A 21930-nucleotide genomic window follows, 5' to 3' on the forward strand; every position below is an offset into this window, starting at 1 on the left:
AGGCCCCGCCCCGAGAGCATCGCGTCACCGCGCTTTGCGGCCCGCCGACCAATCAGCGGGAGCCTTCGCCTGGCGCAGGAGCCAATCAGGAAGCTTCCGTGAGGGCCGAGCCGGGAGCAAGTTTGCCCCGAGTCCCCGAAGGAGGCACGGCTGAAAGGATGCGGTAGCCTCGAGTCCTTCGACCTGGGGGTGGCTGGGCGGAAGGCGGCCAGCGACTTGGGCAACTCCAGGCGGGGAACGAGGGGGGCGGGAGAAACGAGGGGGAGACAAAGAGGCCGGCATCACTCTCTCCATCAAGAAGGCCTCCCCTAGGGCGGGATCTAGCGCTCAGGCCACGTTTCATAAACTCGTGCTCTTTCGGAAGAGGAAACAACACCAGAAAGGGTTCCAACACGAATAAAGAGATTTCGTCAGAAATCTGCCCTTGTGAAATTGGAATTCCCCCACCTCCACGCCGCTGACCAGTGAAGCCAGTGAGACGCGTGGTGCCGGGGCAGACCCTGTCGCTCAGCATTCGCCCTCGGACCAACACCTGCAGTTAGAAATTACTGAACACACACATTCGGTGGGTTCAGTGGGTTCCAAGTACCAAACTTGTTTTGAACGGTATGTGCCAAACACTGCCGTGGGCTTTGGGGAATAAAAATGAGACATAGTCCCAGCTCTCTGGAGCACGTGTAGCCCTACGAGTCTTCCTGGACTAGAGAATCCAATGGGTAGGAATTGAAATAAATGGACCTGTCTTTGCTTGTCCCAGGTTGATGGTAAAATGCAGGTACCTGCACACTTCTCATCTCCTTTCTGAACCCGAAACTGGCAATTTATGTTAGGCCTCATTTTCCTCTCCACAGACGCAGCTTCCTGCATATACTCCTGCAAGGAAGCCATTCCTTCTGATTGTTTAAGCTCCTTTTGTTTGGAGATAATTTGTCCTCTCTGTGTCTTTAGCAAGAAGGGTTGTCCTCTCTGTGTTCTTAGCGAGTCCTCTGGGTATCCTGGATGCCAGCCAGCATCTAATTTCCCTCTGCATTTTTGCCAGCTGGCGCCTATCCTCCTCTTGTCCACCTCGTCATTTGCCTGCCCTGCACATGACAAAGCTCTGTATCTGACATTATCACCATCTACAAGGAGGTCTAGAGTAGGGGAGAAGAGCATCAGACCTAGACCCAGCCCCGCTGGATTTGAATCCCAATATCAGGACTCACTAGCCGTGTGACCTTGGGTAAGTTACTAACTGTTCTATAATAGTACACGCTTCATAGGATTGCTATTATGAGGGTCAAATACATGAATGATGCCTGGTGCGTGGTTTAAACATTCTTAGTTACAATTATTAAGGTAGTCTACTACAGTGGTTAAGGATCCAGGCTCCACATCCAATTGGCCTGGATTCAAATCCTAGCTCGTTCTCTTTCTAGCTGCATGACTTTGGACTAGTTACCCTGTGCCTCAGTTTCTACAAATGGAAAATGAAGACAATATTCTCCATGAAATTGCTGTGAGGAATAAATGGCTAAAAAATATAAAGCACTTATATGGTGCCTGCCTGACCTCTGATCTATAGTAATACTCTATAAAGGCTACCTATAACCACTATTATCAACTCATGTTTCCTCAGTTATATCTCATTCTCGCATTATCTTAGATTTGACCCCATGTCGTCTATTCAAGCCTGCTTGGATTGCCCTGGAATTACTCCAAGCTTTTTCAGACTAGATTTATGATTGTAGAGCCCCTCCCTGGAGGGTGCTGTGTGGCTGCACCTCAAGGGCAGCACACAGGGCGTTTACTAACTACGTTTGGCCTAACGAGATGCAGATTTCTTATCATCGGAGGTGGTCAACAGTCTAATGGACCACCATGTGACATAGCTAGACAAGAGTTAGATGACATCTATGTTGAACCAGGTATGTTGCAGATAAGGTTCATGGATTCCATGGAAAATGGAGCTATGTGAGATCTAGGATTGCTTCTGACTTTAAGTTTCTATGATTTATGAAAAGTAAAATTAGGTATTTCCAATGAAAGTGGTAGACAAAATTCATATGCCTGTTACAACCAAGCTCCATAAAATAAAGAATGGAGTACAGAAAAGGGAAAGCTCAGCAGTATCTCTTTATAGTGTCATTTTAATCTCTTAACCTCACGTCCTCTCTCTTGAGGCTTCAATGCTAGCCACTTATTAACCAGTTTAGGCATGAATCATATCAGTATCAAATGGATGTAAAACGTAACATGAACCTTAATCTCTGCCAGCGAGGACACCACCATGAGCATCACTTGGCTGCGAGTCAAGATGAGATTATGCTACATTATGGGTGCGGAGTGTCTGAGAGAGATTTGAGTAGCAGCTCAGCGATATGAGACCTGAATGGCACCCAGGAGCCAAGGTCCAAAATGCTATTAGGAGTGAGATGTGGCTGTTCCTGAGCAAAGGTTTCCTGCAGTCTAAGAGGGTAAGCTGCAAACCAGAACAGTGTCACTAGATGTCAAATCCATGTTTCATGGGAAGGGGTTAGATTTTAGCTGCCTTGCATTCAGTTTGCATCTCTATTACCATGCTCTGTCCACCTGAGTGGCCACGGCTATGCTGTTCTACTCTATAGAATGATTAATTTGGGAGTGGAGAGGTGGAGGAGGCTTAATCACTTTTAGGATCTCTTTAAGAAACTGACATCAAAATTAAATTACAAAAATAGGTACAAGACTTTCAAAGAGACCCTGAAGCTTAAGTTATATTAACATGATGGTAAGTCCATCTCTGCTCTGCTTACCCCTCCCACCTATTGCAATGAATATCTTTATTGCCTGATTTGCACTAAAAGGACTGTGCAACCCTTTCACATGTTTCCTGTTGATCCACTACTCTGGAGTTCATTTACTGAAGCCATGATGAAGTGGACTAAGGAAAATAGACTCCCATCTCTGTTTCTAGCCCTGGCCAATCCAGAGCATCTACTAAGGATTCTTTATTCCCCCCTTCTTCCGCCTCCCCCGCCCCCTCCAGTTGGAGCAGTTGTTTCTCAGTCTAGTTGTGAAGGACACAGCTCCCTGGCCCATGCTGGTATTATAAGCCTTGTAATCCCCCAGGCTGATCGCTCACAGTGGCTCTCCTGGCTGCCGGCCGCTCACGATGGCTGCCGGCCACTCACACTGGCCACCAGCCCCTCATGGCAGCCCACAGCAGCCCAAAGCAGCCTAGCGCCAGGGAGAGCTGTTGTTCACAGTCTTAGCTGTAGAGGGCGCAGTTCACTGGCCTATGTGGGAATCCAACAGGTGACCTCTGCATTAGGAGCAGGGCACTCCAACCACCTGAGCCACGGGGCCAGCCCCAGGATTCTTAAGAGTTGTATATGCTTAGAATTGAGAGAACAAATATCTCCTGAAAACTATATTTAGAGGAAGTGTCAGATGGAGCAGGGCCCCAAGGAGAAACTGAAGAATTTGAGGGGACTACCAGTATAACAATTACAAGAGTAAATATATTTATAATCTCTGAATTGTTTTCAAAACGATTTGAGGCAGCTCACAAGAAAATATATGCATATTAATTGTGTGCCTCTTCCCTGCCCTATCCCATCATTACATTTACAATACAGTCATGTGTCACCTAACAATGAGGATATGCTCTGAGAAATGCACCTTTAGGCAATTTCATTGTGCGAACATCACAGAATGCACTTACGCAAATCTAGATTGTATAGCCTACTGCACACCGAGGCTGTATGGTATATCATATATGTCTTATATGTGGTCCGCTCTTGATCAAAATGTCAATATGCAGTGCTAGCCCGGACTGTGTTTAGCATTATCAGCTGTTAAAAGAAACAACAGACCAAAAATGGAGTCACTATGGTAAACCCCACCAAGACTTAACAGCTAACCTAATTGCAATTTCCGTCTCTCCCAGGAGTGGAATTTTAAACCAATGTCTCTGGAATTTCTTGGTCAGCACCAGTGAAGTAATCTGTCTGATAAAGAGCCCCTGCCTTCCATTAAGGGAAGGTAACCTTGCCTGAAATAATCCACTTAATAACCTCCTTGTCCCACCCTCCTTCTGCCTATGAAAACCTGCCGTTTTGTACAACTCCTCGAAACTCCCTTCTGTTTGCTAGACGGGATGCTGCCCAAGTCATGAATTGTTCAACAAAGCCAATTAGATCTTTAAATTTACTCAGTTGAATTTTTGTTCTTTAACACAGTGTATATGTCTCCCTCCAAAAAAAAAAATAAGCTTCTTGGGGGCAGCAACTGTCTAAATCATCTTTGAATTTCCTGCTCCTAGCATCATATCTGGAAAATAACACTCAACACATAGTCAATGAATTAATTAACATTATCAGTTGAGTTTCTGACTGATCCCACTTCTGTCACCAATTGCAATTTGGTCACCAACTCTAATGTGTGGGATTTCCCCCCTTCCCCCCACTCCCCCGTCCCCTGCACATACACACCAAACAATTCTCCAACACACCAGCTTGGTGTCCTACCATTCAACTTGATTCTGACACTACCTACCCAGAGATAGCATCAGATTCCACAGATTAAGGGTTTAGCCCTACAAGACTGCCTCCCCACCACACACACAAACTTCAGACACCAATCACAAGTACAGGTGGTCATGTGTGTGGACAAAAAAAATGGGGGGGTTCTATAGAAAGTAAACTCACAGGGTGATCTGATTTAAACTCTGAAATGGGCAGGTCATGGTGGGTAGTCACACCCCAGGCACATAACTTCTTTAGTAAACGGTTTATCGTTGCCTTAAGCAAGCTCTGTCCATTATTTCTGTGCATCTAGGTTAACACTCCTTTGAAATTCCCCCTTTCAGATCCCCTTCTAAATCATGCCCACTCTCAAGAATGCACATAACAGCTCACATAATTGCAACCTGATCCTGTAACCTGATCCACTCTTTGCTTTCTCCAACCTTCATGTAATCTTCCTTATGATCCCTCCTTAATCTCAAATGTGTAAAATAGACTGCAAACTGTTATTCTCCAAGCATTTATCTCAATCTGTTGAGATCTTGCTTCCAGGCATATCCTCTGTTTGGCTCAAAGAAGTTTTTATAAAAATTCTTTACAGGTTTGGATGTTCTTACTTTGACATGTGTTTCTGACCTACTGGCTATATTTACATCCAGGTTCCCATAATCCATTCTTTGGGTTCGATTAATTTGCCAGAGTGACTCACAGAACTCAGGGAAACATTTTGCTTGCTCAATTACTGGTTTATTATCAAAGGATATAATTCAGGAAGAGCCAGATGGAAGACTCGGATAGGACAAGGCATATGGGAAGGGGTGCAGAGCTTCCATGCCACTCTCCCTGCATCTCCATGTTTTCACCAACCCAGAAGCTCTCAGAACCCAGTCCTTTTGGGGTCTTATGGAGGCTTCATTACATAGGCATGACTGATTGAATCATTGGCGAAGGTGACTGATTCAACTTCCAGCCCCTCTCCCCTCCCCAGAAATCTGGGGTGGGACTGAATGTTCCAACCCTCTACCCACATGGTTGGCTCCACTGGCAACCAGCCCCCATCATTAGGTGCTTTCCAAAAGTCACCTCAAAAATATTACAAAAGATACCTTTACCTTCTCATCTTGGGAAATTCCAAGGGTTTTAGAAGCTCTGTGCTAGAAACAGGGGTGAAGACCAAATAGATGTTTCTTACTATAAATCACAATATCACATTAGTATAGTAGTAGATGTATTAGCTACCATAGCAGACTAATTCCTGATCTACAGCTTGGGAGTGTGAGGGTGCTAATACCCTGCCTCTTTTACAGGGTGGGTGAAGGAGCTGGATGTGGCTGAGTCTGCAGACCGGAGACCATACCTACAGCAGAGGACTGGCAGAGCAGAGAAGGTATCACACCACATTGTCTGTCCACTTGTTGCCGCTAGTATGCCATGTGCGTGTTTGTCATGCAATCTTCATCATGATCTGCTAAGAAATGCTTTCCATTGTCTTCTCAATTTAGCGAAATCCTACCCATCCTCTACGTGTGGTCCAGGTCAGCTCAATTCCCACCTCCCTCCTAAATACTCTGTCTCCATGACTGCAGCCCCTGGACCTCACCCTCTTCTGACCCTGGTAGCACCTTTGGAAACATGCACTGAACTCTTCCTGGCAATTGTGGGGGTCCACACCAAATCATCCAAATATGTACCTCTGTGGTGTGCAGATTGTCTTGAGCTAAAGGTAACTTTAGCCACAGGCTCAAGAGAAATTTCTGCCTGCCTCCTACCCCCTTAACTGGCTAGAAGAATTTGAATTAGAGGCCTTGCCCATAAGACGTTATCAGAGATAACTTCTTTTGATCTATCTATAGGGAAGGGCAAACCTTTATTTACTAAAGGTTTGCTCTTCTTATCATCCTACAATGACCTTTTGAAGCCCACAGGCATCTTACCTCATTCCTAGCTCAGGATCTTATATACATGTTCCTTTTCTATCTCTGAACCTCTCATGCATGTGTGGGGGGGGGCTCTCTGACTCTCTCACATACCAGTATGTAGGGTTGCCATACATATGTATGTATTAAATTTGGTTATTTTCTCTTACTAACCTGTCTCATGTCTATTTGATTATTAGACCAGCCAAAGAACCTTGAAGGTAGAAGAGAGTTTGTTCCTCCCCCATACAATGTTACTTAGCTTCTTTTGCATATTTATTTTATCTGTTACCTAGATTTGAGCTTTTTGAAGCCAGGAACTGGATCTTATATCTTATTTTATAATGCCCTCACTACCTGGAAAAGCTTTTTACTTTGCAGTTCATGTCATTCAGAATCCCTTGCATCAGTAAATCCCGTTGGGTGGCAGTGACTAATAGTAGGAAAACGGCCAGCCCCATTATTGTAAAATTTTAAAATTTAATTTAGATCACAGGTTAAATCATGCCTTCTCTCCCTCTGCAATGTAACTAAATACAGCTTAAATACAATTGTACATCGTTGGCCATAATAATACCTACCTAGCATTGTATCTTATAAACTTAGAGTGTGAATGAAATAAGACTTTGGTAAGGTTTGAAGTGAGTAGCAAACCAAAGCAAGTCCAAGAAAATGGGGATAGGACACCTTAGAATGTAGCCCAACATCTCTGCTGGGACAGTAATCTTCGAGAAAGAAAAAAATTGTTGGCTTAAGAATTACTTAAATTGGGTTTTTTTACGCAACAAATTATTGCACTGTAAAATAATGATAGTGTTATTCTTGGGCATAGCATGCATGACTTTCAGAATAACCTAATCTACTTTGCATCTCATAAAAACTTATAATGCTTATATTATACTTTATAGTGTACAATGTCCTTTCATCTACCATTTTATTTAATAGCTCTGTACTGATTGATATCAGCCCCTCTTTACAGCTAAGAAAGCTGATATAGGAATCTTCCTCCAGGTTATTCTCTGAGAAGGAAGGACTTGGATATAACCCCTGGATCTCAAGTGCCAGGGCTGTGCCCGACTGATGAGGTCTCTAGATAAGCCTTTTGCATTATCTGGGAGCTTTGTTTAAAAACAAAACTAAACAAAAATAATGAAAAAAATATCTTGTTATCCTTAACAACTGCCCTGCATTGGTCTCAATAATCACTGTACCCATCTCATTAGAATTGGGTGGTCGAGTTTCTTTTGCTGACCCTACATATAATTCCGTAGGGAATTAATTTCCCTGACATTGTGAACTGCCTTCCTGAAACCAATCTTTTTTCTATCACTAATTCTTGTAAAGAGATAAATAAATTATGGTTTCTGTATTTCTGAAATGTATTTCTGAAGATTATTTTTAGCTGGAACCTCCCTCTTCTGAGGAAAGAGATAGGAATAAAAGAATTCCCCATGTAAAATATTAAGCTTCAATAAAATCAGTCAAAATAGGTATGATTTACTAAGTACCTACTATAAACCCTTAGACTAGAGGCTCCCTCAGGGCAGGTTTCCATTTGTTCCCAGTACTAGAACAGCACCAGGCACATAGTAGGTGCTCAAGAAATATCACTACATGTAACAAATGGATACAGGCACAATGCAATGAACTCTACACACACATCTCATTTAATTCTAACTACCTCCCCACGTCTAACACACACACACACACACACACACACACACACACACACCAACTTAATAAAAAAGGTATCTCTATCCCATTTTACAGATTAAGAAACTCATATTAGGAGAGGTTGAGTAATTTATTCAAGGACACTTGGCTGATAAGGAAATGGTCTCTCTGACTCCAAAACTTCTCTTAACCAAGGTTCTATAAATAGAAAACGGTTGGAATGGCACAGATCAGAACATTCCATCACCAGGGTAACATTTCAGTGGGTTGATGCATACCAGTGGACTTCAAATAGGTTTGGATTGCTGTATGTTAAAGGTAATTTAAAATAATATACCTGTAGAAACAGCAATATATTTTCTCTATGTGCAGTAGTCCCCCTTATTTGTGGTTTCACTTTTTGTAGTTTCAGTAAACTCATGGTTAACTGCAGTCTAAAAACATTAAATAAAAATGTCCAGAGAGAAAGAGAGAGACTACATTCACATAACCTTTATTACAATATACTGTTATAACTGTTCTATTTTATTACTATTAGTTATTATTAATCTCTTACTGTGCTTCATTTATAAATTAAACTTTATCATAAGTTTGGATGTATAGGAAAGAACATAGTATATATAGGGTTCAGTACTACCTATTGTTTCAGGCATCCACTGGGGGTCTTGGAACATATCCCTGGAGGCTAAGGGGGGACTACTGTATACAGTTGATTCTCATTTATAGTGCTTATGTTCTGTAAAGTTGGCCTGAACACTGAATTAGCAAATACTGAAAAATTGTTCCTAAAGGAAATTCAGGATTAGGTTCCTGCAAGCCTCTGGTCATGCCATTTTTCTTAATTGATCAATACGTACATAACCTTGTTTGATGTGCGTTTCTGTTTAAAGACATCTTATTGAATATATATTGTTGATTTATTAACGTTGAACTCACAGCCAACAACACTATAACTCATGCCTGAACAAAGCTTATCCAATACACATTTTCTCCATAAAGCACATCCCAGCCTTCTTGCACTTAGGGACACTCGACAGCACATCAGCTCTACGGTTGAGGGGCATTCTAAACAGCGAAATTAATAACAAGCACCAAAATACAAAAAAACTGTGATACTAAATAGACATAAAAAGGTTACTTGTTTACAGTATGAGAGCTGAAACAAGAAGACAGAGCGTGCTTTGTTTGACCTCAGCTGGGGACATGCCAGTTGGGGAGACTCGATTTGGTTACTGGTCTGCCCATGGCCATGAACGACCATGAAAGCGCCACAAGTATTGATTTTGAGATAACAGATAAATTTGAGTGAGTAGGTGAATTTGCAAACACGGAATCCATGAATGATGAGGATCTATTGTATATGCCTAATATTTTCAAAGTCCTTTTAAAAGCTGTAGGGTATGCACATTACTTATCTCCATTTAAGAGACTGTAAAACTGGGTGAATTAACTATAGAAATTGACCTGTCCCTATGTCGCACACAGGGCCAGTTTCATAGGCATGTGACCTCTATACTAGCACAAGACCCCTGTGCTCAGAAGGGCCCCACACTCGGTTTAATGCTCTGCTGTCACCTTCTTGAAATTCTCAATGATTTTCAACAAGAGGCCCTGCATTTTCATTTTGTACTGGGCCCCACAAATTATGTAGCTGGTCCTGATCACACAGCAAGTAAGCAGATTAAGAACTGGTGGGACAAAAAATACTATTTATCCAATTGAACAATGGTTTTTTTTCATAGTACCTAATTCATATATTAAAGTTACCATTTATTGAGGGTTGTCAGTATTAAGCTCTTGACATATATGAGCTCGTTTAATCCTTATGACATTCTGTGAGTTAGGTATTATTTCCATTTAACATACGGGAAAACTGAAGCCTACAGAAGGTAACTTAACCAAGGTCATAGAGTTAGCATAGCTTGAATAGGAACCAAATCTTTTTGACTCCAAAATCCATGCTCTTACCATTAGACTCTTGCTATGTCTAATTTTAGTTTGCTCCAGTTTTCAGGTGACTTGTAATAAGAGTTTGATAATTTTGTGTTCTTCTAAGTGGACTCTTAACTGAGACATCTACATTTCATTTTCAGTAAACTTATTTAACGGGCTTTTAACAAAATATAAATTAGCTCAAAAGTACACAAGAGACAATTACCTTGTTTTCTTTTTCCTTTCCTTTAATCATGTCCTCATTTGCTTTTCATATGTACATCCCCCAGAGAGGATAAACAGTAAAAATATTAAAGGAGATGGAATTTAAAAAGTTTAATTTCTGACAAATTATTATCTCTAGTAAAAGTTGAAATTAATGACAAAAATGATGTACTATTTGTAGATTTATTTCATCCATATTTTCTATTTCCATTACACTGGATAATTAATTGGTGATTAGAAAAGAGTTAGCCTTATTGAGGTCAATTTAATTCTTTAGTGTTGAGTGTATAAAATATTTTATTTTCATTCAATTTAAACTTGCAGTATCCAATGTAGAAAAGGTTTCTTTTCTCTTTTCAATTCTGTAATTGACATCTTGTCTAAAGAATGGTTTACTTAAATCACTTAAATAACCAAGGGATCATTTTCTGGTGGGTTGTACATTATCTTCTACATTGTGAGCAAATATTACTGGATTTATATCTTTAAGAAGTTCAGTTTGTCAACTGCTTTTTATTGGGCTCCTAAATTATACTGAGTTCAAACTCCAAAAGTTATTGTAAAATATATAATGCCCAAACCCAGGGATTTTCCAAGGGAGGCAGGAAACAGAAATATAAAATGGAAAAGTTGTACATGCCAGAGATGCAAAAATTAAACTGCAGTTCAGTAAAAAATAGTTTTTCTTCTCATATCCTTTACCTAAAAACAAACAAACAAAAAGCCTTTCTCTTATACTGTTAAAATTCCCAGAAACAAAATGAGTAAAGGAGAGTTAGATCCTGTCTGAGACGTTGGATTAGAGAAAAATAGCTTTTCTTATTTCTCCTAGTCCTAAAATTTTGGGAGCAGACCTCGGCCAGAGGCCAAATCCAGCCAGACTCTCAAGCGTGAACCTGAGTTCTCAGGTGAGCACAGCCTAGATCAGTCAATCCACCACTGAGCACGAGAATAACAGTTTATTGTTATTTAATATTATATTAAATAAACCGCTGAATTTTGCAGTGTTATTGTGGCTGTTAAGTGCCTAAGACAATTCTCTATCTTTCAGAAAATTCTAGTCTTCCTCCTGGCTCTGCAAAGGGAGAGGGGGGAAAAGTCCAGAATTTTATTCTCCCTTAAAGCATTTCCTTTTTTGTACAGGGACAACAATTTTCTGCAAGTACAAATATTTGTGAGATTTATCTGTTAGCCAGAGAACTTTGAAAATATACCTATTCTCCTTTTGCGTTCTTAGGAATAAAAAAACTGAAGACTGGTGGGTTTCCTAATACAGTGTGTGTTTTGTGGTTTTTGTCACTTCAGTGTGTTTCAAAGTGTAGTGTTCAAAGAGTAAACAACCTAAAAGTCTAACAATAAAGAAACTGATTAAATAAATTACTGTAAGTCTATTGATAGACTACTTCACTCTCCTCAGGTATTACATTTTTTATGACTAATTTTACTACCAATGCAATGACATGAAAAATTTTCACAATATAATATTGGGTGAGAAGAAATCAAGACTCATATGGTATTACTTTTCATTCATTCAACAAGCTGATATGCATTAGGCAATGTGCTAGGTGCCGATCCCAGTTCTATTTGACAGCTTTATTGAGATGTAATTGACATACGATAATACAACGTTTAAAGTATACAATTTGATAAGCTTTGATATATGCGTACACCCATGAAACCGGTACCACAATCAAGAAAATGAACATATTCATCACCCTCAAAAATTTACCCACCTCTTTGCATAATTCCTGCCTGATGCCCTTGTCCTCACCCCCTCCCCATTTCCAGGCCACTACTGATCCTCCTTCTGTCACTGTAGAGTAGCTCACATTTCCTAGAATTTTATATGAATGGAATCATCCAGTATATATTCTATTTTTGTCTGGCTTTCTTTCACTACACATAATTATTTTGAGATTCATCCATGTTATTGTGTGTTATCAATAATACATTCCTTTTTTATAACTGAGTAGTATCCAATGTATGGATAGACCACAATTTGTTAATCCATTCAGCTTTTGATGGACATTTGGGTTGGTAGGACTTTTTGGCTCATAAAAATAAAGCTGTGATGAACACTCATATACAGGTTCTTGTATATACAAATAATTTATTCATACACTTCTATGGAGATCCACTTTTGTTGAGTAAATACCTAGGAGTGGACCATATGGTGGATACTCGTATATGTTTAACCTTTTAAGAAGCTGCCAAACCGTTTTCTAGGATGGTTGTGCCATTTTATATCCTCAGTAGCAGAGGATGAGCGTTCCAGTTCCTCCACATTTTCACCAATACTTGATTTGGTCAATCATTTTAATTCCAGCCATTCTAGTGGTGCATAGTGGTATCTCCTTGTAGTATTGATTTACATTTTCCCTAGTGATTGATGATGCTGAGCATCTTTTCATGGGCTGACTTACCATCCATATAATTTTTTTAGCCCATTGAAAATATAACTCTTCTGTCTTATGGTTTCTATTGTTGCTTGTTGAAAAGTCAGCTACTAGTCCAACTGCCCCTCCTTTTAGTCTCTGATTGCTTTAAAATTTTTCTTTTAGGTTTTTTTTTTCTTTTTCAAATTTCACTGTCATCTAAGGTGTGGAATTTTTTGTTTTTAAATCTTGGTTATTCTTTGAGCTTCTTGAGTCTATGGAGCGGTATCATTCATCAGTTCTGGGTATTTCTCAAACATCTTTGTAAATCTTGCCTCTGTCTCAGGCTTGTCCTCTGGACTTCCTGCTCCACAGAGGTTTGACCTTCTCACTGTGTCTTCCACATATTTAACTTTCTCATAGTTTCTATCTTTTTGTCCTGTGCTGCACTCAGGATAATTGCTTCTGATCTATCCTTCAATTCTCTAATTCTCTCTTCATTTGAATCTGTCTGCTGCTAAACCCATATGCTGAGTTTTAAATTTATATAATTTTTCCTTTCTAGAAATTCTCATTGGTTTCTTGTTTCCTACAGATAGTTGCACACTTATTTTCTTCTTTCATTAAATGTAGCGTGCATAGTTCTATAATCTGTCTGATGTTTCTAATGTATGTAGATTTCATGCGTTTGTTTCTTCTGTTCTCATTTCATGATGCTTATTTACTTGTGTACTCGATTGGTTATCCTCGGCTGTGTGCTATTGGTCATCTTTTAAAAAGTATTGCTGTGTGTGGTGGGGGGCGTGGCGGGGCCGGCCCGGTGGCTCAGGCGGTTGTAGCTCCATGCTCCTAACGCCGAAGACTGCCAGTTCGATTCCCATATGGGCCAGTGGGCTCTCAACCACAAGGGTGCTGGTTCAACTCCTCGACTCCCGCAAGGGATGGTGGGCAGCGCCCCCTGCAACTAACAATGGCAACTGGACCTGGAGCTGAGCTGCACCCTCCACAACTAAGACTGAAAGGACAACAAGTTGAAGCAGAACGGCACCCTCCACAACTAAGATTGAAAGGACAACTTGACTTGAAAAAAGTCCTGGAAGTACACACTGTTCCCCAATAAAGTCCTGTTCCCCTTCCCCAATAAAAAAAATCTTAAAAAAACAAAAAAAAGTATTGGTGGGGATTTCCAAAGGCCTAGGAGGAAGTCCTTTCAGAAAAATTTGAGTTTGCTTCTCTCAAGCATTTAGACGTATTCCCAGCCTGGTACCCCTTTAGTTAAATTCTGAGTTTGACATTTCTTGTAACCACCCTTGTTTCTCACCTTGACATTTCTTGTAACCACCCTGGTTGTGAATTTGGGTTGAAAACACATGCATGAGTCAGCTAGGTCTCATCACTTTTCATGGAGGGATTTTCTTTCCTCCAGAGCTATGCTTAGTGCTAAGACAATACTCACCCTTGCAAGTTGGTGATGAAATGAGTTTATATCTGGTTCACTCTTACCCTGAGGGGCTAATCCTTTGAGTCCCAACTTAATATGGGAAAAGTCTTCTTTAGATGCTCCACTGTGCACAGGCTTTGGGCTTTGATTTTTGTGTCCCTTGTCCTCAAGGCTAGCAAAACTACTTCTCTAACCTTGTGGGATCGGACAATGTCCTCAGGGCAAGCACAGGTTCTGTCTACCTCTCTGGGTCCTTGCTCTTGCTTTCTCTTCATATTTGATTATTTCCTTACTCTCCTGTCATTTCATTATTAATACATTTTAAAATTAGTTTTTCGCAGAATTTTTAGTATTTTTCACTATGAGGTTTGTCTGAATAATCTGGTCACCGTTGTCATTTAAATGAAAGTTCTTGTCATCTATTAATGTCTGAGAGTAGCCTTTGTGTGTAGAAAGTAATACAGGGAAGGGGCATGAAGACAATTTTTGCAGCAGAAGGAACTGGGAGGTTGGAGTCCAAGCCTGCCGCCCACGTGCTCCAACACACAGAACTCAGGCGGACGTTGATCAATCACACAGAGCAAACTAGAGATTCCATTAGGACCATCCCTGCAGTTCAGCCCACGGAGAGAAGACACAGGTGGTGCTTTACCAGAGTTAAAGACCGACCTGCCCCTATTCTTGTGTCTTACTGAAGTTAAAGATTAATTTACCATTGTTCTTCTATTCTCCTTCCCCCCCACATGTACCAATGAATTTTCCAAGGAAGCAGAAAACACAGATAAACCCTCTCCTGGGGATGGAGGGAGTCTCTCTTCCACCAGACTAGAGACCGCAGCTCTGTCTATGGGGTGGCTTTTGTTTTCTGTCTTACTCTCTACGAAATAAACTTACCAGCTCATGTTTGAATTCTTTCCTATGTGAAGCCAAGAACCCTCTTTTCCTGTAGCAAAAGGAATATTTACAGTTTCTTGGATTTTAGATTAATACTGATTTGCTAAAATTAAAACATTAAAAACCTTTCTGGTAACCTTTGATTTCAACAAACGATTCTTCAATTTATAAATAGGGTTACTTTTGTATAAAGGATGATCACCCTTATATTTTTCTGAAATTAATGTTCAGTTATCCCAAGTTGAAATGACTGAACACCTCTAAGTAATCAGTCCATTTACAAACTTAGTTACTACAAGTCCTTTAAATGTGTCAAACTTCCTTTGTAAATTTAACACATCTGATTTTAAAGCACTTCAAATGCCTGAAAAGACAAACTTACAGCCCTAACAAGCAAACTCTTTCTAAATACTTCACAACACTTACACATTTAAACTTTTATATTCTACTATAGCCAATTAAATACCTTTTCCTGAACTTGTTATCATGTTGCATATTTATTGTGAAAGAAACATCCAAAATGTGAATTTGCTTGTGTCTGGATCAAGAGTGATTTTTGCTTTTCTATCTAATGCTTTCCTGTATTTTCTTCAGTGAATATTATTGTTATTATTATTATTATTTTAATTAGTTTTAGGTGCACAAAACAAAGTCATAGTTAGACGTTTATCATTTATATCCCTTGCACTGTGTCAACCCCCTCCCCCATCTACTATCCCTCTGACATCACACACAGCCATTACATTTCCACTGTCTCTATTTCTAATGCTGTACTCTGCTTCTTGTATTATTTTTTATCACCAGAAGAAACAACGAAAGTTCCTAAAAGCAAAAATCAATGCATAAGGTTTAGTTTCAAAAACAACATTTTTCTTTTACTATATCCTCTTTTTTTAACCTTGTTTTCTCCCTGAAGAAACATGAAAAACACAAAAAGACCTTAGAGAACAATAATAAAAAATGGAGTCAGGTGTGGGGCTGGGACCACAGCCACGGTGGTATTTTGCAGGAGGAGAAAGAGGAGCTGGTGAATACCTGATTGTGAACAGCACTGGTTTCTAGCAGGCAACTGATGCGACTTTTTTATTTCTTTGCAGGACAGCAAGAAACACTTGCTGATTCGTGGGTCAGCATAATGGCATCTGTAAACAGAACCAGTGAAATAAATAAGAAACTTAAAGCCAACAAACAACAACTCCTGAAGGAGCTAAATGAAAAGCGTGAATCCAACTGCTTGGTGGAAAGAAGCAATCGAGTCAGTTTATTGAGAATTCAAAAGAGGCACTTCCAGGGTGCCTATGAGTCCTGTACTCAGACCCAAACCAAAGAACAAGTGCCGGACAGTGGGAGGAGCTCCTGGGTCAAACTGAGTCTCCTTGTTCACACGGAGAAAAAGCACTTTCCACCAAAAAGTAAGGTGTCCTGGCAGGATTCCCATCCTATCGACAGGAGGGATTTATACGTACAGTTAGACAGAATTTCCAGGGTGGAAAGAGGTTCATAAGTATTGCTCTGGGATAGCTTAGAGGCAATCTGTCTGAAGTTAAAAGCCTCTGTAAACTAGGCTAGTGGATGGAAGCTCTGCTATAGACCAGAGATCCTCCTTTTCTTGGGCTGACACAATCGCGGGCTCCACCTCCACGCTGCCTCATTCACTAGGCTCTAATTTGGATCCTGGAGTCCGCGTTCTCAGCAGGCTGAGGTGATTCTGATGCTGATGGCCTGAGAACCACATTTTGAGAAAAGTTGTAATAGGTTATCATAACAGACCACAAAAACTCAGGTCTCTCCTTTCTCACCAATTTCTGTTGCCTCTGCAAAAATTTCCTATGCAAAATTGAGATACAATGGAAACAATATTGATGAAAAATATCAAACAAAAAGCCCTGAGAAACAATGGTAAAATGCGCAGGGAGGTTGGGGTGGGAGGAGGTGTGAGGTGATGGTGGTGGCCGCGGTATTATTTTGCTGGAGGAAGAACAGGAAGTGGTAACTACCTTCATTGTGAATACTTGTTCCTAATTCAAGGCAAGTACCTGATGGGGTTGTTTTTTTTTTCTCATTTATTTGAAAAGGAGAGTGTTATTATATTAAATACAACCAACACATGATTAATTTAGGTCAGAAACCAAAGAATTGCCATATCGGAGATGTACCTTCTTGGATGAGGGGGCTATGACTACATTTGCTCCATGCTCTTTAGTAAGTGGTGTAGAGAGGATAAAAACAGTGTGTGGAAAACTGAGATTCTCCATTGTGTTTTAAAGTTGATCTGTAACAGTCATGTATTTTACACAAAAATAACTCTTTTAGAAGGAGGAATGCCCTTAGTGTTCCTAATTCTAAGCATAATCTTTTATTCTGGTTGAACTAATTGGAACTAGATGGAGTTAAATCACAGCTAGTAGGTTAGGAGTTGTCACAAGTTTAATAGTGGAGGGTAAAATCCACCTCCTATGACGAAGACAGTTTACCACTTTACATGCAGTCTTGGAACATTAAAATAAACCTTTAAATATTGCAGAAAAGCTCTGTTCCTTCTAAGGGAACAGACTTAAACAGAAATTCAACTTTATGATGACAAGATACAGAATAAGTGTTGATCTAATTTAAATGGTATGTAAACAGTTGTTCTTTCTTTAATTAACCCAAACTAGTAGTTCTCAAAGAGTGGTCTGGGTACCCCTGGGTATTCTAGTCCTTTTCAGGGGTCCACGAGGTCAAAGCTACTTTCATAATGATTCTGAGACATTGTTACTGGTTCAAAGTCTGGCTGCCTGGTGCTTCAAAAGGCCAATATTCCAAACATCAGAGTTTGGAGTAAGGAAAGGCTTATTAACTGAGAAGATGCCAGCTCCAGATGAAGGAGTGGCCTTAAGGCTTCCACAAATCCATCTTAAGAGAGCCCAGTATTCAAGCCTCTTTTATGTCAAGGGAAGGGAAAATGGATGATTGCCTACAGCAGGCATTTGGGCGCCAAGGAAGATCTCAAAATCTCTGAATCTCTTTGTTCATGGTCCCTTGACCCCGGTAGGTCTGAGTCTGGTCTTAAGGCTCCTGAAAATCTCTGAGAAACAATCATTATTTTTGTCCATATTTCCCCACCTTTACAGGATAGGAACCTTCGGGCAAGGGGCTGTTCTTCCAAAAATTCAAGCCTCAAGCAGAAATCCCTTTATAGCGGGAGCTATTTGCCTGAAAGCCTTGGGGAAAATGCAGGCAAGAATTAAGATAGAGTCGGAGAGACCAAGCATTTCTCTCTGCTACAATATTATTTGTCTTTCTTAGTCTCATGCCCTTATGAGAGTACAGTCAAGTTTTCCAGAAGCAATATGATACGCAGGAATTGCACCAGCAACCTTCTTGTTCAGAGCTCGCACTCTAACCAACTGAGCCCCCTGGACTGGTATTCTTGAGTTTTAAATTTTTTCACAGTATTAATTTCTAATGTGAATATTGAGAGATACAACACACATGAACAAAAAAGTTTGATAGTGTCCTCAATAATTTTTAAGAGTATAATGGATCCTGAGACCAACAAGTTTGAGGACCACTCATCTAGACAAATCGTAGGTATATTTGTTGATCCAGTGCGACGTATTCTCAAAAGCTTATTAACATTTCCCCCCTTATTAATCTCTATTTGAAACTTATGGTCTTTGATTTCAACTTTAATAATAATCAAGGATAAAACAAAGAGGGGGGGGATATTGGGGACTTTTTAGTAATTTCCACAAGTTGAAAATACCTCGATATAGAGAAGAGTGCTGACATTTTTTTGAGTGCCTACTTTTTCTGAATACTGTTAAGATTTGAAAAAGTCTTCTGTTCCTATTCTCAGTTTACATCAATTGAGAGCTAGATGGAGGTAAAAATGTGGGCTTTGTTACTGGAAAACAAATCTATGTCGCAGGAATTGGCTTAAAAGCAGCCAAAGGTGAACTCATCCCAAAAGAGACCTTACTCCATTCCAAACCAAAAGTTCGGGCCTGCCACACTAGACTGAGAACGTATGAGAGAACACCCGCTCCTTCAGGAGGTCAGCAGATGCAAAGAGAAAACCCTCACTTGTAGAAAAAGAAGATGGGACATTTCCTCTAAAATTTGGTGAACATATTACTCTAGCAGGCCTTCAACAAATACACAACGAATCAAATGATGAACATCATTAACTATAAAATAACATCCTCTTGGTATAAGATGGCCCTCTTCTGTCCTCCGAATCTTGAAGAACACTGAAGCTCAATGTTGGGTCCTCTTCTCATCCTCTACACTTAGTTTCTAGGTGATCTCAATCTAGACAGATGGCAGGTCTTTGACCTGTTACAGGACTTAAAATCTCCTCTCTATTCTGATGACTCCCACATTTCTATTTCTACCCTGACGTTCCTCCTGAGTTCTGGACGCGTCTATCAGATTGCATCTATCAGATTGCCACCTCTCCTATCTTCCACCCCCAAACACACACATACTCATCCCTATCCCCTCCTCAGCTCAGAAAATGGCCAAATAGTTGGGAGTATCTTTGACTCTCCTCTTTGTCTCACATCCCACATCCAATCTGTCAGGAAGTCCTGTCAACTCCTTCAAAATCAGTCTTGAGTGTGATCACTGCTATCATCCAGATCCAATGATCATCTCTCTCCCAAAGCACAGCAGGGACCTTCCCAACTGTCCCCCAGCCTCCACTCTTGCTGCCTCCCACATTGACCTCTTCACACAACAACCCAAGTGATCTTTTCAAAACATACAATGTTGGCCAACTAAGTTTGTGAACTCATCCTAGAAACAGTGCTGCATACCTCACTGCTGAATATCACTATGGCCACTTTCAAAGTACTCCACTAGGCGTTCCACCAATGCGAGCACCTAGTCTATCCTTCAAAGCAATTTTGGAACTCTTTTTATGGAATGGCCATCAGAGCTGTCAACATATTATCTTTGATGTCCTGAATGTCATCAAAATGTCTTCCTTTCAATATTTCCTTTATCTTTGGGTAAACAAAAAAGTCATTGGGGGCCAGATCAGGTGATCAGGGAGGGTGTTCCAATGCAGTTATTTGTTTACTGGTTAAAAACTCCCTCACAGACAGTGCCGTGTGAGCTGGTGCATTGTCGTGATGCAAGAGCCATGAATTGTTGGCGAAAAGTTCAGGTCGTCTAACTTTTTCACGCAGCCTTCTCAGCACTTCCAAATAGTAAACTTGGTTAACTGTTTGTCCAGTTGGTACAAATTCATAATGAATAATCCCTCTGACATCAAAAAAACTTAGCATATTGTTGCAACAAGTTTGCGAACTTAATTGTCGGACCTCGTACATTAGATACATCACTTGTTGCTCAAAAATCGCCCATGGCTTCACACCATAGTGAGGATAAAACCCATGCCTTCTCCTATGTACTTGTCTTTTCAAGCCTTACCTCCTTTACTTTCCCTGGCCTTATCGCGCCTAGCCACCACGGCTTCCTTCCTGTTCCTGGATGTGCCACTCTGGTTCCCACCTCAGGCATTTGGCATATGCTGTTCGCTTTGCTCGGAACTATTTCTCTCTTTCCTTCGCTTTATTAAGATCTTTGTTCAAAGGCCAATTCATCAGAAACCACCTTATCGAAATAAAACTCCCAACATTCCACAAGCCCTCACCAAGCTCTCGCTCCAATTTTCCACTTAGAGCTGTGGATGTAAGACACTAGCCTTAAAAACAGAAGACTTTGGCAGCTTAGTTTGGGCTGCTACAACAATTACCACAGACTGGTGGCTGAAACAACACACATTTATTTTTTGCTGGCCTGGAGGCTGGAAGCCTGGGATCAGGGCGTCAGCATGGTCAGGTGGTTGGTACATGCCCTCCTCCTGGTGTACAGAGGGCTGTCCTGCGGTGGCCTCACATGGTGGAAAGATCCAGCTAGTCCTCTGGCCTCTTCTTAAGGGCACTAACCCCATTTCTGAGGGCTCCACTCTCATGACCTAATCATTCCCCAAAGGCCCAACCTCCTAATACCATCACCTCGTGATAAGGGTTCCCACACAGGAATTTTGGAGGGGGGGGGGAACATCCACTCCACTGCACTCAGGTTCATGTTCTGTGCCTGCTATTGACTAATGTCATGCTTTTAGTCATTTCATGTTTCTAAACCTTACTTTCTGTACCTGGGAAATGGTACTCATCCCCTTTGCCCTCAGGGTTATTTTGAAAACTATGAAATGTATTATAAGGTGTATAACGCATCCTTTTTATTTTTCAGATAATGCCATATTTGGATAAAGTGCATCTCCAGAGACACACAGGAATACCATCTACTTGATCCTTCTTCAGTGTCTACATTATTTACAAATATTAATTATAAACAATGCCTAGCAAAGTTATTTGCTCGAACGCCAAGAAAACATGCTAAGTCACATAAAATACATCTTCATTTATTCCATTCTATCACTTAGATGTTTTGGAGAAAGAATTTGAATTACTAAAGATACTTTCAAAGATAAATCACCTAAAAGTTCACTTCACAGTCGTCTTCTCTTTATTAATCTCAAAAGTTTAAATAGTTTATATTTGTTTCTTTAAATCAGTGGAATGAATATGTGGACCAACCCCACTAATCAAGTTGAATGCTCAAGTTCTCAGTTAGCAACTTGCTTCTAAGTAAGAAACACGACTTTGATCATTTGAGTAAGTACATACTTGAGAGAGTAATATAAGGTGCTTATAGATGGAGCTGCCTGTTACATTTTATTACCCATCCCCAAAGTGGGCATTGCTAGAAGCATCTCATGGACAAATCCTATTTGCTGACTCTCACCTGTGTCATTCCTTCTTGGATAGCAGACTCATTTTCAAATTTTAACTCGGCTTGTGTTCCTTTTTGCAGTTGGAGTTATTACCTCAGACATTTATTATTCCATATGCCAAGCCAAGCACTGCCTGGGTGGCACCCAGCTGCTTCTTGGCATTCGTCTTTACATCAGTGAAATATTCACCTTTTAT

The 21930-nt window shown here is 40.5% G+C and overlaps 2 protein-coding genes across 3 annotated transcripts in view; one reads left to right on the top strand and one right to left on the bottom strand.

Annotated features, from left to right (window-relative positions):
• Positions 1 to 82: 82 nt before the first annotated feature.
• On the top strand, positions 83 to 21792 carry SPATA45 (spermatogenesis associated 45). Its single transcript, XM_088801652.1, has 7 exons — positions 83 to 606; positions 1040 to 1222; positions 2257 to 2456; positions 3911 to 4005; positions 5795 to 5874; positions 16042 to 16356; positions 21191 to 21792. Exons 6-7 carry the CDS (start codon positions 16080 to 16082, stop codon positions 21208 to 21210), a joined length of 297 nt encoding a protein of 98 aa, XP_088657778.1. The 5' UTR covers positions 83 to 606; positions 1040 to 1222; positions 2257 to 2456; positions 3911 to 4005; positions 5795 to 5874; positions 16042 to 16079; the 3' UTR covers positions 21211 to 21792.
• Positions 11809 to 21930, bottom strand: part of TATDN3 (TatD DNase domain containing 3) — a 33040-nt gene continuing 22918 nt past the window's right edge. For both annotated transcript variants that reach the window (XR_012492928.2, XR_002137868.3), the window contains exon 11: positions 11809 to 16086. The gene's annotated coding sequence lies outside the window, so the exon portion shown is untranslated. The remainder of the gene's footprint in view (positions 16087 to 21930) is intronic.

Source organism: Rhinolophus sinicus, chromosome 11 (genome assembly GCF_057876585.1).
Source record: "Rhinolophus sinicus isolate RSI-liver-muscle chromosome 11, RSI-T2T, whole genome shotgun sequence".
Classification (NCBI taxonomy): domain Eukaryota; kingdom Metazoa; phylum Chordata; class Mammalia; order Chiroptera; family Rhinolophidae; genus Rhinolophus; species Rhinolophus sinicus.